Genomic DNA, 18,809 nt, shown 5'->3' with positions numbered 1-18,809 from the left:
AAGGCCTCTCAAGGGCCGGCCACTCCCTCCTCAAGGTCCAGGTCCAATCCAAGGTCTGCCCCCTCCACCGGGCCAGGCCAGCCTGTCCGAGGAACCTGACCAAACACCACCAGAGGGCCGGCACGGTGTAAGCTGATGTTAACCGCGGCGAAGAGCCGGACAAACATCCTGACAGGCCGTCTCGGGCAGGGGCCACAGGGGGCCCTTCACAGCCCTTCACCCCCATGCCACTCCCCCACGTCAACCCACAGGAAAAAAAACCTCGGAGGAGACCTGGGGAGCGCCTGGAGAGAGCCGGAGAGAGCCGAGAGAGCCGGAGGGCCAGGATACAGGAACCGCTGGATGATCCGAAACGGAAAAGGAGAAGCCGCGGCCTCCGCCGCAAAAGACGAGCCGCGGCCTCACCTCACGCCCAGTAACAATGGCCGCCGTTCGCAGCTTGCCCATCCTCCCGGTCGCGTTCTCGGCAGCCGTGAGTCCGAGAGAGTCCACAGACCTCTCCCACGGCTGCCGGGATGTTAATACAGCTGACCGGGGGACGCAAGCCGCTCGGCAAGCCGCCTGGGCGCCGCCATCTCCTCTTCTGTCGCCCGTTGTCGGCTCCGTTCCTCTACCGAGCCGCCATCTTGCGCATGCGCAGAGCATGATGATGCAACAGAAGATACTACTGCTTAAGGTTTTTCATTTTAAAGTCCTTTTTAGAAGAATGCATTCTCAAATTATTTACATATTAGAAAAGACATTGATAAATTATTGATCCAAGTAACAATTTCATCCTACAAAACTGATTTGAAGAAGGTCTTCAGGTACCATTTAAATGCCAAAACTAAAGCATCAGCTGATTGGAAAAGATTTACAGCCTTTGCTAAGAAGTTCTAGTTCTCTAAAAGTTATCTAGCATATTGATCTGAAGGAAGCCCTTCAGCTAATCTTTAAATCCTTACTAATTTCAGTCCAGCAGTTTGAACTGGACCTAGGAAGGACTAGAGGTTTTTTAAAAGGTAATAAAGGGAAGGCAGGTGAAATAAATATATTTTGAGGGGGAAAGGAAGGATTGGGTTTGCAGACTTTCTGGGCAATATCAGCATTCATCCAGTTACATTTTGTTCAAGCTTCCAGGCTATCTTCAGAGGCAGTTCCACTCCAAAAATCAGTGACAGCTATCTATTCTTGAGATAAAGCACTGGTATGTCATATTATATATTAATTAAAATCCAAGATTCTCAGTATAGGGGATTTTGTTAAAACCACTTTGGGATGCTGCTGCCAAGTGTGCTTCTCAAACTGCAATGAATACAAGATTACCCCAAGCTTTGGACTTCCGGTGGTTTCGTTTTCCCCGAGGAGGACGCCTGGAATGGCGTCCCGAACTGAGATTCTGTAAAAGCTGGTGAAACAGCGGGAGAACGGCTGTTAGCCAGCTTCAAAGCTTTTCTCTGGGTGAAAGAGATTAGCCAGAGCGGCTGGAGAGCAGAAGATTGCCCCAGGGGCTCTGCTTTCTTATGCAGAGTCTCGGAGGGCTGCCTGCATAACCCAGCCTCACTCCAGACTCGGCTCGATCCTGTTAATTAAGCAGGACAAGAGGAAAACGCCCACCTCTGCTCAATTGATTCCGTTTTGAATAACTTAAAGCAGACGGGACAAATACAAGTGATCGATTACTGGGGAAGCAAGAAGAGAGCTGACTTCTACTCCTTTTTGGAAGGGGGAAACTTTTTCTCACTTGAACTTAGTGAAGGAAGAAATGGCGTCTGAGAGGAAGTGGATTGGAGGCTGCTTGTGAGAGAAAGTGAAGTTCGTCTTTGTGGATTTTAGCTGAATAGAAGCTTTCCAGAGGAGGCAAGGTGAAAGTTTTTATTTTACAACTTTAATTGGAGACTTTTTGAGACTTTGAGATTTTATAATTCTAATTAGAGACTTTACTTAAATTAAAATGGCTTCTAAGCCACCAAAAGTTCCCATGACGAGAAGGGGGTCTGAAACTAATTTAGAAGATATATTAAAGGAACAGAATAGAGTTTCTGAAGAGCGATTTAAAGAAATTATGAATAATATTCATGGTGTGAAGGATCAACTTAGGGAAGAAATTAAAGAGACTAATAAAAAAATTAGAGAAGATTTATTGATGGTTTTTCAAGGTTTGGCAAAAAATTTGGAAGTAATGGAGGATAAAGTGGAAGTAATTAGTCAAGCAAATCAGTATTTGGATAATAAAGTTGGAGAGCTTCAAAATAAAGTGGATAAAAATGAGGATCATGTGGTGGTATTGCAATATAGAGCGTTGGAGAAGGCTTTGAGAATTAGGGGTCTTCAAGACCGGAAGGAAGATCTTAAAAAAGTTATATCAGAAGCCTTAGCTGAAATGTTAGGCATGGACCCTCGAGAAGTTGATTTTCAAATTGATAAGGCATATAGGGTTAATTCTTGGGTAGCGAGGCAGAAAAAGCTCCCAAGAGATATTGTAATTTATTTTTTAACTTCTACAATAAGAAATCAGATTTTGCAAGCTACATACCAAAAGAAATTGCAAATAGCAGAACAGGAGGTGTTGGTTTTGAAAGAGATCCCTGCTAAAATGTTAAAGGATAGAAGGGATTTTAGGTTTTTTACACAAGAGCTTAAGAAGCATCAGATTCAATATAGATGGGAGGTTCCAATTGGTTTAACAGTATTTTTTCAAGGCAGGAGATATCGAATTGATACTGAATTGAAAGCAAAAGATTTTCTTTTTAATGTATTGAAAGTGGATGTAGAAACAGTGGATAAAAGTCTTCAAGAGAAACAGAGTGGGGAAGCTGAAACTGCACCTGTGATATCAGTACCTCAAGAACAATCTCAAGAACAAAGAGTGACAAGGGAGCTATTAGGCGTAAGGAGATGGAGGAACGACTTCAAAGACAGGAACGGATTCTACTACTGAAGCTGTGGGAGGAGCCAAGCCGAAGAGTGAGGGTCTTCAGCTAATTGCTCAGAAGCTTCAAGAGGCCAGAGATGGCAAATAAATTTTTGACATGGAATGTTAATGGTTTAAATTCAGCACAGAAAAGAAGAAAAATATTCCATTATTTGAAACAATTTAAAAATGATGTGATATGTTTGCAAGAGACACATATAAAATTATCAGATCAGAAATATTTGATTAATTGAAATTAGGTAAACATTTTGTTTCTTCTGCTCGAATAAGAAAAATGGTATAGTTATATATTTGAAGAAAAATATATCAAGTAAATTAATTGAAACGGACATTTAAGGAAGATATATTGCTATTGAATTGATTTTAGAAGGAAAAGACACTTGTGATTGGCATATATGCACCTAATCAACAACAAGAAAAATTTTATAAACTGTTACATGAAAAATTGACTTTTTGGGACTATAAAACATTTATTATATTAGGGGATTGGAATGGTGTAATGGACACTAGAAGAGATAAAAGAACTCTTTCTAAGAAAATTCCTATGCATGCAAAATTGCCTAAATCTTTTTGATTTGATGGAAGATTTTGAGTTGAAAGATATATGGAGAAGGCAGAATTTTGATGATAGAGATTATACTTATTTTTCGGACAGGCATCAATCTTTTTCACGTATTGATTTTATATTAATTACCAATGACTTGCTTTCTAGGGTTAGGAAAACAAAGATATTTCCAAGGTGTTTAACTGATCATAGTCCGGTATGGATGGAGTTGCAATATGAAGGTGGAAGAAGATCATGGAGAATAAATGAAAATTTGTTTAGATATGAGGATAATGTAAATCAATGTAAAAACAAATGAAAGAATTTTTGATTATAATTTGGGAAAGGAACTTGATAGAAATGGTGTGGGACGCGAGCAAGGCCTTTATGAGAGGAAATTTGATATATATTAATAGTAGACAGAGGAGAAAACTACAAAAACAGCGAGGGATTTAGAAGAGGAAATTCAGAGGAAACAACAATTATTGGTATATAATCCACATGATTTAAAAACTACTGAGGTGATAAAGATATTACAGAGTCAATTTAATATGTTAATGGCAGATCAGGTGGCAACCAATATACAATATGCTAAACATAATACTTTTTGTAATGCTAATAAATCAGGGAGGTGGTTGGCTTATATGTTAAGGAAAAGACAGAAAGCACGTACTATTGAAGGAATTGAATACAAGGGTAAAGTGCGATTTCAACAGGATAAAATTTAAAAAGCTTTCTTGGAATATTATACAAATTTATATGCCAGAGATACAATATTGAATATGGATATTGATAAATATTTGAAAGAATATAAGATTAAAGGTTTAACTAATGAACAAAGGGAAGAGCCTATAACTTCTGAGGAAATTATTTTGGTAATAAAGCAATTAAAAATAGGGAAATCCCCGGGCACAGATGGACTTACAGCAATATATTATAAAAAGTTACAGGATGAGATAGTTGGTCCACTTATGGAGTTATTTAATCAGATATTGATGGGAGGAGGAGTGCCACCATCATGGAGGACTACTTTTATTTCATTGATACCAAAAGAGGATCAGGATTGTACTAAGCCTGGGAATTATAGACCGATTTCACTCTTGAATAATGATTATAAGATTTTTGCGAAAATAATGGCAAATAGGTTAATGGAAATTGTACAACAAAGGATTCACACTGACCAGTCTGGTTTATAAAGGGAGACAAATGAGGAATAATGTTAGGCAGATAGTGAATTTATTGGAATATTTGGAAAAGAAAAATCAGATTCCGCAGCGTTTATATTCTTGGATGCAGAGAAAGCTTTTGATCGTTTGCATTGGGAATTTTATTTAAATTATCAGACAAAATGCAATTTGGAAATGGTTTTACGAATACTTAGGGCAATTTATGGAGAGCAAACAGCTCAGATAATAATTAATGGTAGTTTGACAGATAGTTTTAAAATTGCGAAAGGAACAAGGCAGGGTGTCCTTTATCACCTTTATTGTTTATTTTATCTTTGGAACCTTTATTGGATAAGATAAGAGAGTTAAGGGAGATAGAGGTATTAGAATTAGAAGATATGAATATAAAGTTAGAGCATTTGCAGATGATTTGGTTGTTATGTTGACTCAGCCTATAAATTCAGTGTATATTTGTTGGAAGTAATTAATCAATATGGAAGGGTCTCAGGGTTTAAAGTGAATCAAAATAAAACAAAAGTGTTAACCAAAAATATGATTAAGAACCAGAAAGAAAAACTAGAGGAAATAACAGGATTTGAAATTGTAAGAAAGGTTAAATATTTAGGGGTCTTTCTTACTTCATCAAATGGAAATTGTATAAGAATAATTATGATGTGTTATGGAAAAAATTCAGAAGGAAATGAATACTTGGAAAAATTACAATTATCTTTGTTAGGAGAATAGCAGCTATAAAATGAATGTTCTGCCTAAATTCTTGTTCTTGTTTCAGATGATACCAATAATTAAGAAAGATAAAAATTTGGATGAATGGCAGATTGGAATTAATAAATTTATATGGGAAGGGAAAAAAGCGAGAGTCAAAATGAAAATAATGCAAGATACACGGAAAGAGGAGGATTAAAATGCTTAATTTAAAACTGTATTATGAAGCAGTTGTTCTTTCGGTATTAAGTGATTGGTTTAATTTGACGGAGGAAAGGATTTTGAATATAGAAGGTTATGATTTATTATATGGTTGGCATGCATATTTATTGTATGATAAGAAAGTAGATAAAGCTTTTAAGAATCATGTGTTGAGAATTTCTCTTCTGCGTGTCTGGAAAAATATTATTATAAGTTAAATTATAAAATTCCTATATGGGTATGTCCTCGCACGCAGTAGAGAATATAAATATAGAACAGGAACAAGAAATGATTACTTATAAAGATCTTTTATACAATGAGAGGAAATTTACAACTAAAATCTTTGGATACATTAAAAGAAGAAGGAGGAACTATACTTGGTTTCAATATGGACAGTTAAAGGCTAGATGGAAAGAAGATCAGAAAATTGGGATCATTCAAAATGAAGAAAATCTGGTTAAACAAATTAGAAATCAAACTCAGGGGCATATAAAGAGATTGTATACTGTGTTGATAGAAATAGATTCTGAAAGAGATTTAATAAAGGATTGTATGATAAAATGGGCACAGAATATTCAAGAACCAATAATGTTGGAAACATGGGAAAAATTTGGGTTAGAAATGTTAAATTTACGCAAGCGCAGAATTTAAGGAAAATTTTTATAAGATGTTTTATAGATGGCATTTAGATCCTAAGAAATTATCATGTATGTATCCAGATATGCAAGCGAAATGTTGGAGATGTAATTGTGATGATGCTACATATTTTCATGTATGGTGGACTTGTAAGAAAATTAAGTCTTTCTGGATAAGAATCTGGTGGATTATGCAGAATGTTCTGAAGAAGAAGATAAAGTTCCTACCGCAATTTTTCCTTTTGGGAATAACAACGGACTGTACAGTGATTGAGACTAAGTTGATTTTGAACTTAATAACAGCAGCACGACTGTTGATTGGACAATATTGGAAGAAAAAAGAATTACCCACAATAGAAGAATGGATATTGAAAGTTTCCAATTTGGCTGAGATGGCTAAAATCTCAGCCTTCTTGAAAGACAGTACTCAAGAAAAATATTTAAATGAATGGAAGAACTGGATTGATTATATTCAAAATAGATATCAGATTAAGAAATTTCGGATTGCTTTTGAATGAAGGATGTTATTTTGATTTTAATGGAAGAAGTCAGGTTATGTGAGAGAAAGATTATAATTGTGTTAGATTTTAAAAATTTAATGTATGACTGTTTTGTTTAAGGAACTATACCTTGTGTTTGCTCCGGGAAGTCCGGGGGGGGAGGGGGGTTTAGGAGGGAGGGGGGGAGGGGGAAAAATTTAATTGTTGTAAAACTTTTTTAATAAAAAAAAAAAAAAAAGATTACCCCAAGCTTTGCACCTGGTTCTTCATAGAAAGAACATCCCATCCAGAACTGTTTGTATCATATTCTCCAGATCAGCCAGGTTCCCAACCCACAAAACCTCTAATTTTAAGTTTCAGCTGTTCATTCCCATTCTGGAACTGAATTCAGATACCTGTGAGTCAACAGCAGCTCAATATCAAAATCCAATTCTTTAGCTGGCCAATAGTTTCATATAAATGAAAAATAGGGAGCCTGTGATTGAAAATGCAGCTCCCAGCATTCCTTATCAATGGTCAAGTTGGTTGAGAATTCTAGTTCAACAATATCTAGATGGTGACTGGTTCCCACTCCTTAATTTTAAAAATACTAGGAATAAGATAGAACCGAGCAGACCCCAAAAGACAAAAAAGAAGGGACAGAAAAAAAGTCAATCATTATTACTTTCTTAAACTGATCAGTTAGGAAAGACTGCAACCAATAACTATTGGGTCTTCTAAACCTAAGCTGGTGGCTATTGTCCTCTTATTTCCCGAATGTACAGAAGTTGTTCTTTGTGCACTAAAATTGAGACTCAATTTGAAAGGTGTAGTGATTAAGGTAGTAAGCTAGAAACCAGGAGATAAGAGTTCTAGTCCCACCTTAGGCACAAAGCCAATAGAGTGACCTTGGGCCAATCACTTTCTTTCAGCCCTAGGAAGGAGGCAATGGCAAACCACTTCCAAAAAATGTTGCCAAGAAAAGGAAAGCAGGGACTTGTCCAGGCAATCTCTCCGAATCAGACATGATTAAATGGGAAAAAAAGAAATGTGCATTTTAATATGTGCTTGTAAATGATTAAGATTTTTAAATAATTCCTAATGGTTAGTCATTTTTAAAAAAATATCCACAATACGCACACACTTATTCAGTAAGGTTTCATCAACGAACAATAAATGATTACTGAGAATTCTAGTAATCCTCCACCCCATTTTTATATCAAATATAGACTTGTTGTTTAAACCTTTTACCATAAAACACAGACTTTGTTTGCAATGTATAGAAAAACAGTCCTGTGAAATAATCTTGTATCAGCAGTTCGTCTGAAGATAGAGATTAAAGTTCAGTTCCGAATGTAATTCTCCCTTGATTATTAAGACCAAGCAGCTTTATGATAATCATATATTCTGCAAAAATATTTTAAAAAACAGAAATATCAGAATTTGACACATTATACACCAGGTAGACTAAAAGTGTCTAAGCCAAAAATAACACAGCTATATTATGGTTTCCAACTATGTGCCTACAGAACACAGACCCATTAGAAGCCATTTGATCAATTTTCTTAACTGGACATATTTCAGGAGCTACAATGGATCTCAAGTACAATTCTTTAGGGAAAGACTGCACTGGCATTAATAAAACTTGAGTGCACGTAGCATTTGCACATGTTAACTCTGTCTTACATTAAATTTCAAATTAGTTTGACTCTGCAAGTTACATTTCAATCTTCTTGGTGGAAATCACTTTGTTCCCCCTTAAGGTAATAGGAATTCTTTCCTAATGCACTGATCTCTTTGGGTTTTGAACTAGCTAAATCATTCTTTAAGCAATAATCCAGAGATACTGACCTGCAAAACTATTGCAGCCAAACACCATCCTACTTCATCCAATGACATACTTCAAGTGTTGCTTCTATCCATTACTTGTTTAAGATTACACCTCAAAATACCACAAGAGCATTTACATTGCTTCTTCTATCTGCTTTTTGGGAGGGCAGATTTTACAGTGCTCCTAAAGAGCACCTTCTCCGCCCATGTGCTGAAAGGAAGAATAAAATGATCCATTATGTTTATTTATAATAACAACAGAGTTGGAAGGGACCTTGGAGGCCTTCTAGTCCAACCCCCTGCCCAGGAAGGAAACCCTACACCATCTCAGACAGATGGTTATCCAACATTTTTCTTAAAAATGTCCAGTGTTGGAGCATTCACAACTTCTGCAGGCAAGTCATTCCACTTATTAATCGTTCTAACTGTCAGGAAATTTCTCCTTAGTTCTAAGTTGCTTCTTTCCTTGATCAGTTTCCAACCATTGCTTCTTGTTCTACCCTCAGGTGCTTTGGAGAACAGCCCAACTCCCACTTCTCTGTGGCAGCCCCTGAGATATTGGAACACTGCTATCATGTCTCCCCTAGTCCTTCTTTTCATTAAACTAGACATACCCAGTTCCTGCAATCGTTCTTCATATGTTTTAGCCTCCAGTCCCCTAATCATCTTTGTTTTTAGAGTCTTTCTAGAGACTTTCTAGAGTCTCAGCATCTTTTTTACATCATGGCGACCAAAACTGAATGCAGTATTCCAAGTGTGGCCTTACCAAGGCATTATAAAGTGGCACTAACACTTCACGTGATCTTGATTCTATCCCTCTGTTTATGCAGCCCAGAACTGTGTTGGCTTTTTTAGCAGCAGCTACACACTGCTGACTTATATCTAAATGGTTGTCCACTAGGACTCCAAAATCCCTCTCACAGGTACTACTATTGAGCAAGGTACCACATATACGGTACCTGTGCATTTTGTTTTTTTTTGCCTAAATGTAGAACCTTATTTTTTTTGCTGTTGAATTTCATTTTGTTAGATAGCGCCCAATGTTCAAGTCTGTCAAGATCTTTCTGTAATTTGAGCCTATCTTCTGGAGTGTTAGCTATTCCTGCCAGCTTGGTGTCATTTGCAAATTTGATGAGTTCCCCATCTATCCCCTCGTCCAAGTCATTGATGAAGATGTTGAAGAGTACTGGGCCTAAAACAGAGGCTTGGGGTACTCCACTGCATACTTCCCTCCATGTGGATGTAGTTCTGACTACACGTTGAGTGAGGTTGGTCAGCCAGTTACGAATCCATCTGGTGGTGGTGCTGTCTAACCCACATTTTTCTACTTTATCTAGTAGTAGGTTATGATCTACTTTATCAAATGCTTTACTGAAGTCCAAGTAAATTATATCGACAGTATTCCTCTGGTCTACTAATTTTGTCACTTTGTCAAAGAATGCAATAAGATTAGTCTGGCATGATCTGTTTTTGACAAACCCATGTTGGCTTTTGGTCATTACTTTGTTTGCTTCTAGGTGTTCGGTGATTCGTTGCTTGATTATCTTTTCCAGAATCTTCCCCGGTATTGAGGTCAGGCTGATAGGTCTGTAGTTTCCTGGATCTGTTTTTTCCCCTTTTTGAAGATGGGAACTACATCAGCTCTTTTCCAGTCCTCTGGCAGCTCCCCTGTGCTCCAGGATCTTTGAAAGATATAGTTCAGTGGTTCTGAGATTTCGTCTGCCAGTTCCTTCAGAACCTTGGGGTGTAATCCATCCGGTCCTGGTGATTTGAACTCGTCTAGGGTAGACAGGTGTTCACTTACCATTTTCTTCCCTATTTTAACTTGTGTTTCTAATCTGTTTTTTGTAGTGCTGTTTTTGATAGGTTGGATTGTTTTTTCCTTTTGTGTAAAGACAGATGCAAAAAATGAGTTAAGTAGATCTGCTTTCTCCCTGTTGCTTGTCATCTTCTTGCCACTTTCTCCCAGCAATGGGCCAATTGTTTCCTTGACTTTTTTCTTGTTTTTAACATGTTGGAAGAAGCTTTTTTTGTTATTTTTTACTTTTGTCGCTAACCTTTGTTCATTGTGAGCCTTAGCTTTCCTCACTTCATCTTTACAGGCTCGGGCTATTTGCTGATATTCTGCCTTAGTTATTTGCCCCTCTTTCCACTTTTTATATTTGTCCTTTTTGTCTTTCAATTTGTCAGATAGTTCTTTATGCATCCATGCTGGTTTCTTTTGAGATCTATTATTTTTCTTCTTCATTGGTATTGTGCTAGACTGCACTTTTATAATCTCACTTTTCAAGATTTTCCAAGCTTCTTGAGTTGTTTTCCCCCTGAGGATTCTTATCCATGGAATCCTTCTCAAGGTCTCTTGCTACACTGCCTCTTAGATAGAGAAAATTGAGCTATGTGTATTTCCACATTTATAACACAATACCTAGACAGGACCAAAGATGACACTTCTATGGGGTGGATCAGGACCCAGGGTTGTCAGGTAGAAGAGCAGATATAGCATATGGCCGTGATGGAAAGCAGAAGACTGCATAGATTAGATTAGATTAGATTAGAATAGAATAGAATAGAATAGAATAGAATAGAATTTTTTTATTGGCCACATGTAATTGGAACATACTTGGAACCCAAGGAACTTGTCTTGGTGCATATGGTCTCAGTGTACATAAAAGAAAAGATATGTTCATCAAGAATCATTAGGTACAACACTTAATGATAGTCATAGGGTACAAATAAGCACTCAGGAAACAATATCAATTGTAAGGAAACAAGCAACAAAGTTATAGTCATACAGTCATAAGTGGAAGGAGATGGTGATGAGAGCGATGAGAAGATGAGAAGATTACTAGTAGCACAGACTTAGTAACTAGTTTGACAGTGTTGAGGGAATTATTTGTTTAGCAGAGTGATGGTGTTCAGGAAAAAACTGTTCTTGTGTCTAGTTGTTCCGGCGTGCAGCGCTCTATAGTGTAGTTTTGAGGGTAAGAGTTGAAACAGTTTATGTCCAGGATGTGAGGGGTCTGTAAATATTTTCACAGCCCTCTTTGCTTCAAGTGGGATGAGTCTGATTAAAGTCATGTTAAAATATTTAGTATACTGTTTTAGGCACATCATGCATTGTTTTTTGATGTGTCTACTTTACAATTATCTTACTTTTTAAAATTGTTCTGGTCTGTGATCATAATAAACTGAATATGTTTTTGGGATCATTGTGGTGTAAACCAAGTTACTTCAAACTATACTTCTATTTCCTGAAGCAGAACTAAAAAAAAAAGCAACTCATTATTATTATTTTAAAAAATGCAGCTGAATAGAAGAACAAGTAATAACTTATGCTGAAGTCCCAAAATCTTCTTAAATCTATTTCCATCATCCTCTATAGTAGCACAGTATACAGTCAATTTTGTAACATCTAAGATTTAGACCTAAGATGTCAGAAGAAGGTCCACTAACACGTTCTGTTTTTCTGTTGCAAAAAGGACTCAAAACTAAATTCCAGCTAAGGTGTAACAAATGCCCTGTGATTAAAAGAGACAATGCAGAGCTTGTAAATTACAGATACAGTAGTTTCTCACATCACAGTAAACCATGGCTTAATCATAATGTGCTGAATAAATCACAATTGGCTTGCAACTACATTATATGACAACCACACATTATGACTTAGCAAATGAGCAAAGTCAGTCACTGTAGTTTAAGGCATCTTCCATAGACTCAGTGAAATTCACAAACGTTCATTTTCATTTTAAAAATTAAATTGATTATAAGGCCATTCCAAAAAAAACCTCTACTTCCTCTAGACAATCAGCAGCCAGAAGTTTTAAAACATTTATAAAAATGAAACATATGAAGTGATCAGAAGGGTTTTCCCTAACCCACTTCATTATTTTTTGTCCTCTTGACATTTCTCCCATTTCTCCTTGACCATTAAGGAATGATATGGTTCAGCAAATAACCAGCCCAGGAGGACATGCCCCCACCTTACCTCTTTAATCTGTATGAGATCAAAGGCCTCCTTTGTTACCTCTGAAATTCAAATGGCATAAAGAAGTCATTATGGCTATGACTTCTCTTTTCTCAGCCCGGTGTGTGAGTTCAGCAACTGACTCAAATAGAAAAAGCTAGATTTTCCATGCTCTTAGGAATGCCTTTCCCCCACCAAGACATACAGTAGAGCTCTGTGTGCTGGATGCAGAAATCATTATTCAGTCCAGCGCTAAAGAAATATTGAGCCGCTGTTACAAACATTTCGCCACGAAGACTAAAGTCCTGGAGGATTTTAGACAGCTTGTTGGAAATTGTAGCCAAGTGCCTGACCTCAGTTCTGGAACCAGTTAAGTGCACAGAAGCTCTTCTGTGGGCTCCTCCAAACTCAGTTGGGGAAATGAAACCTGCAAACCTAGCTACACTCACGTAGGAGAAAATCCAATTGAACACTTTGGAGGATTCAGAATAAACCTGTTATTTAAAAAAAGAGAGATTCCAGCAACTGGGAGAATGTCGCCTTAGCAGACCAAGGTTGATAGAAATAAAAATCTGATAGCTGTCCTTGAACTGAGATCAATTCAAGCTCTTGAACTAAGATCAATTCAGGTAATTGCAGGTCATTGCTATGAAATACCACCATTTATTGACATACATACACACATATCTTCAGAAGTTTTTCAAAAAGGGCATCTTACAATCATGCAAGCATTACAAAGAAATAAAATACCTAGTGGTTTAATAGATCCCCGGCTTCTTCAACAAAACCAACTGACTTCATCATTTCTCAAATTATGTTTCCCACCTATGAGTTTTGGTCTCTCAAATCAAAGACCACATGGTTGTCTATGTGGTTTTCCGGGCAATATTCCTGGTAATAAAAAAGTGGTTTTGCTGGTACCTTCTTCCTAGCATTGAGAGAGAATGACTGGCCGAAAGTGACCCAGCTGGTATTATTGCTTCAGAGATGACAATAATTCAATCTCACAGCTCCCAGTCCAGTGCCTTTAACTATTACACCAAACTGTCTGCTCAAATATGCCAGATGATTCTAAACAGGTGATTCACCGCCTTATCCTGCAAATGAGACTGTATAAATAATAATGCAGCCTCAGAAGTTAGATGCCCAGCATTCCTGGATAATAAGCAGGTACGAAGCCTATTTAGGATGCTCTGAATATCCCTTTCTAAGGTATTAAAGATACCAGTTTATTAATGGATCAAAGGGAAAAGACAGAAAAGGAAAAATTAGAAAAATATGCCAAACACAAAGATGGGCCACCTGGAGAAAGCAGCTGATAATTCAGAATGATTATTTGCTACCCCTGAATCCATTTATGCACCCTAACATATGACAGCACTCCATTCCTTGCTTTGCAAATAATCCCTGCCCTATTGCTTTTAGATGAGAGTTGGTGTTATTCCACATTAATCACTCTAGACAGGATGAGCACGATTATTATTTTTTTGCAACTCTTCCACAGATGGCTCAATATTTAAATTCAAAAGAGACGCCGAGAAGGGAAGTAAAGGAGTGCGCGGAGATTGGAGAGTTGAGGAAATTGCAAGCAAGCAAGGTGGGGTGCCGGCTCCCCGACAGCCTTGGAAAGAAAGCAAAGGCATCGAAAGTCGGGGGGGGTTTGAAGAGCAGAAGGGGACCGCCCACTTGCTTACCCCGGCCGTAGGCGAAGTGCAAGCGCAGCGCCTTGCCTTGGCGCACCAGGTTGATGTGCAGGTAGGTGAACCAGACGGCGAAGGTGAGCAGCACCAGCAGCAGCAGCAACTTGAATTGCTTCCGGATCTTCTTCACCGGGAACCACAGCATCCTCCAGGCAGCATGCCCGGGGGGGTTTATCTACCCCCGGAGGGTTAGCTGGGGCGCTCGAGCCGTCCTTCCCGCGGGAGGATGAATGGGAGAGGAAGGGGGAGCGACAGACGCGAGGGGTCAGCGTCAGCCCCTAACCCGGCCTCCGCGTCGCCCCTGGCAGCTCATCTTGCCCCGAAGGCAAGGACGATGCTTTCTCCCCGCCGGCCGCCGGCTGTGTTGTCGGGTTACCTGCAGCGGCGACGGCAGCAACTTTGGCGTCTCCGGACTGGCGCGCAAACTTCGTTTCGGCGCTGTCCAGCCGAAAGGGCTGCCGATCGGAGGAGGAGGAAAAGGAGGAGGAGGAGGAGGCGGCTGCCGAAAGCTGCCCCCAGAGGATGCGGGAACGGGTGGGGGATCTTAACGCTCTCCCCCACGAAAAGCTCGGCCGCCTCCAACCAACTCCTGGCGGGAAGGGACAAAGGCATCCAGGCAGCAGGAGACTCCCTCCGACCGCGAGCGATCGAGCGGCGCGGGAATGTATAGCTGGCTCCCTCGCCGACACCTCCGTTTACCTGAGGCTCTGTGCATGGGAAAGCAGCCCGAAATCCCCGCCCCACAACCAGGCTAATAGAATTCGTCCTCGGCAGGCAATGAATGGAAGGAAAGAGAGAAGCTGCCCAGAGAGTTTCTGCCCAGTCCCGGCTTTGGGCTCTTTCTCGAATTATTGCGGCTCCTCGGCCTTGCACTTTAGAGGATTTTCGTGACGGAGGCAAAGCCGGAGCTGCTGCCGCCTTTCCTACGGCCGTCCTGCGCGCGCGGCTCGCAGCGATGCCCAGGCGGCATCATCGCCTCTTCGCCGTCGCTGCTCTGGCTTTTGGCTCGAAGAGAGCAGCATCCGCACGCTGTGATGCAACCGAGCCTGAAACGGGGCAGCCAGATGGGCAGCCCTACGGAACCCAATGGCAACCCCGTTTTTTTCGATCCGCCCAATCCTCTCGCTCAGGAGGCGGGTCAAAGGCGAGGTTCGGCTGTGAGCGGCGTTCATCTCCACGCCAACGTGCAAACATCCACCTGGGGAGCGGATTCCGTGCCTGCCTAAGCAAAGGAGGGGAATGATATATTGGTGGGAGGAGGGGGGCTGCTATCATTCTCTTGCAAACCTCCCGGGCCTTCAGTCTGCATCCTGAAAGAGAAATCTGGCTGCTCTGACTTCAGGGAGAAAAACCTTCCCGTTTTCTATGTATTGTTCGTTTGAGATGCCACTTACAACCCTACTAGGGCGTCCCCTTCGTCAGGGATGGTATCTTCCCAGCAGATGCAAGCTGGTACTCTATGAGAAGGGAGCAAGATTTTTTCCAAGATGGTAAAAGGCTGAGGATGCAGGCAGCCTTCTTGGAGATAGATGGCTGCAGGTGAAACTGTGCGGCTGGCTTCCCTTATGGCAGAATGCCAGAAAGGGATATATCCCAACAGTGAAGAGTTCTGCTGTGGGGCTCAGCCTTTGCTTCTCCTGGATAGGGGCAAGTCAAAACTCTCTGAAACCGGGGAAGTTTCAAGTATGCCCATTGGAGCTTCAATCAATGCTAGACCTGCTTCTGAAAATCCTTCTGAATCATCAAGGAAATTGCTTTGCTAGTGCTCTTCAGAAATTAATTTGCGATAATTGACTTCAATTATTGTTGGTTATTACATGATGTAAAAAGTGGAATAGGCAAGAGTTTTTCTGAAATGTCTAATTTAGATCACCCTCCCCATTCTGATTTCATAAATGCCAAGTGCGATGTGGGGGGGGAGCTGAAAATGGTTGCAGTCAATGTGTTCTCAAGAGGACCCCAGCAAATATTTTATGGTTTCTCCTCTATCCTTGACATTGTCCTGCCTGTTTTGTAAGCAGCCATTGCTTTCTCTGGAGGCCAAGTCAACATCTGTTGATTTGACAATGGAGTTTAGCAAAGAATACATTAGAAGGGAATGACAAGAAATGAAAGCGCAGGAGCTGTGACTACCTATGTTAAAGCAAGAAGGGTTTCTTCAAACATGTCAGTTGCAAAACAAAGTCAAAAGAGGCATTGGGGTTGCTCTTCATTCTAGATCAGTGGTTCCCAACCAGTGTGCCGCGGCACTAAGGGGTGCCGTGAGATCTTTTGAGGGTGCCGGGAACTTTTGAGCTACGGAGATTTTAAATATCTATTTCCTTATAAGGGTGCCGGGAACTTTTGAAAGGCTTTCCAAGGGTGCCTCAAACAAGAAAAGGTTGTGCCTCAAACAAGAAAAGGTTGGGAACCACTGTTCTAGATGGTGATATCTACAAATGGCCAACAGAAGCAAAGGAACTCAATTCCTATTTTCATCCCCACAAAAAATGATGATTTGAGTATCTTAGACTAAGAATGAACACAACAGGTAAGGAAGAAAGTCAGAAATTATATGGTAAATTTGAATGGCCATGCCCTTATCTCCTGATAAAATGCACAATAGAATATGGAAGGGATTGGTGAAAGAGCTCTAATGAGCTCTGTTCATTATCTTTGAGGCAATCTGGAGAATAAGGGAGATACCAGGGCACCACAGAAGAAGAAATTTGGCCTTTTCTTCTAGAAAAAAAGAAAGAGGATCCCAGTAATTACCTATCAGTGAGCTAACAATACCTGAGAAGGTGTTAAAGCAGATAATAGGGCAGACTGTATGGAATTAAAAGACTTGCTACATGTCATGTAAGACAAATTCTTCTTTGACAAGGTAACTCATTTTTGGCAGGGAATATACTGTAGCTGTAATCTACCTTCATCTCAGCAAAGTTTTTGACAAGGTTTATATGACATCCTCTTTGATGAACTTTGAAATATGCTAGTGTGTGGTTTGCATTGGCACTATAATAAGATAGGTCCACATCTGGCTGGCTAACCATGTTCAGAAAAAGCACTGCTAGCTTTACATCAAGATGGACAATCACAACCAGTGGGTGTCACTGTGTCTTGGGGCCAGAATTCTTCAACATTGTTACCAATGATCTGGATTACAAGATTGATTGGTGGATGACTATCAGATTTTTGGATGACAGGGGTGTTTGGCTAATACTTAGGAAGAGGGCAAGACTATAATATAATTTGAACAGGTTGGAAGATTGGATTGAGAGAAAAAAATTCAGGGTAATTTTAAGATATTATATTGGGGGGGATATAGAGCACACATATAGAGCTTCATGGCTTGGAAACAGTACATTAAAAAAGGACTTGGGTGATAAGCTGACCATGAAACAGCAATGTGAGACAGCTTCTAGAAAGGCTGTGTAGGAATTTAGCACCCACCCCCCTCCTAGAAGAATGAAATATTCTAGGAAATATTTTAAAAAGCAGAATATTATACCTTCCTGGATGAGAAAAGGAGAAACATGCTCTTGGAAAGCGGCCCCCACCTTTGTTAATAGCCCCAGAAAGACAAAAGACATCTTATCTACAACACAGAAGACCTTCAGCTCCAGGGTGATGGGATTAAGACATGGCCCTCAGGACATGATAGGATTAGCCTCTACCCATCTCACCACATGGCACCTGGGAAGATTACATCAGCCAGCAAGGCTCAGGCAAGCTTGAGGGACAACCTACAATGTTAGCTAAGACTCCCACCCCCTGGGAGTCTGACAACCAATCAGGATACTCTTCCTGTGCCCCAGAAAGTTCAAAGCTCAGAAAAAGCATAAAGCCAGGGAGCACACAGGATCTCAGCCCTTTTTCTGTTCAGGATCTCAAGCCATGTGATCCTGGCCACCATTAAACCATCTTTCCAAGCAGCCTCCATGTTTCCAGTGTCTTTGTCCCCACTTGGAACTGAACCCAGATGGATATTTCTTCCAACAATTGCTGCCGTCATAAATAGCATCAGAAGAAATGTGTACAAAAAATACATAGTCCTTATTTTCTCTTCTGCATTACTGACACCATATCTGGACTTTTGTGGACAATTCTGGCATCAGTTTTCGAGAAGGGACAGTTTAGATCAGGTTCAGAGGAGGGTGACAGGCTTAATACAGGGACTTGAGAACACAAGGACAGGCTGAAATGACTTAGGATCTTCAATCTGGAAAACATAAAACAAGGGGAATTGTGATGTTGGTGTTCAAGTACATTAAAAGGTACCATAGAGAAGAGGGTCAAGAATTACTTTCTATTGCCATAGAAACAAGGACCAGAAATAATGGGAATAAGTTCCACCTACCTACATTTCATTTAAAAATAAGGAACATCTTGATGATAAGATCTGAGCATTGGGGAAATGATTTGCCTATAGAGTCTGTGGATTCTCTAGCCCTGGACGTTTTTGTGAGCTGATCTTTTGGACTTTATCCTCAGGCCTGATAGACTAAGACAGGTAATATGGACTGGGATTGTTGGTTTTATTTTGTAAAAGTGTTTTCTTGGCAAGAGTTGATGGCCACCAAATCTCTCCCTGGGTGTGAGCCAGAGAAAGAAACCTTGTTGATATTGGTAGGGGGAATGAACTCACCTGACAAACTGATGAAAAGGAAT

The 18,809-nt window shown here is 40.0% G+C and overlaps 1 protein-coding gene across 3 annotated transcripts in view; it reads right to left on the bottom strand.

Moving 5' to 3' along the window:
* Positions 1-14,844, bottom strand: part of B4GALNT4 (beta-1,4-N-acetyl-galactosaminyltransferase 4) — a 231,899-nt gene extending 217,055 nt beyond the window's left edge. For all 3 annotated transcript variants that reach the window (XM_058156264.1, XM_058156256.1, XM_058156272.1), the window contains exon 1: positions 14,151-14,844. In XM_058156264.1, the coding sequence (XP_058012247.1) occupies positions 14,151-14,301 (151 nt within the window). In that variant the 5' untranslated portion in view covers positions 14,302-14,844. The remainder of the gene's footprint in view (positions 1-14,150) is intronic.
* Positions 14,845-18,809: the final 3,965 nt, after the last annotated feature.

This window comes from Ahaetulla prasina, chromosome 1 (assembly GCF_028640845.1).
Source record: "Ahaetulla prasina isolate Xishuangbanna chromosome 1, ASM2864084v1, whole genome shotgun sequence".
Lineage (NCBI taxonomy): Eukaryota > Metazoa > Chordata > Lepidosauria > Squamata > Colubridae > Ahaetulla > Ahaetulla prasina.
Note: the sequence above shows the minus strand (reverse complement) of the source record. Positions and strands in the feature narration are given on the sequence as shown.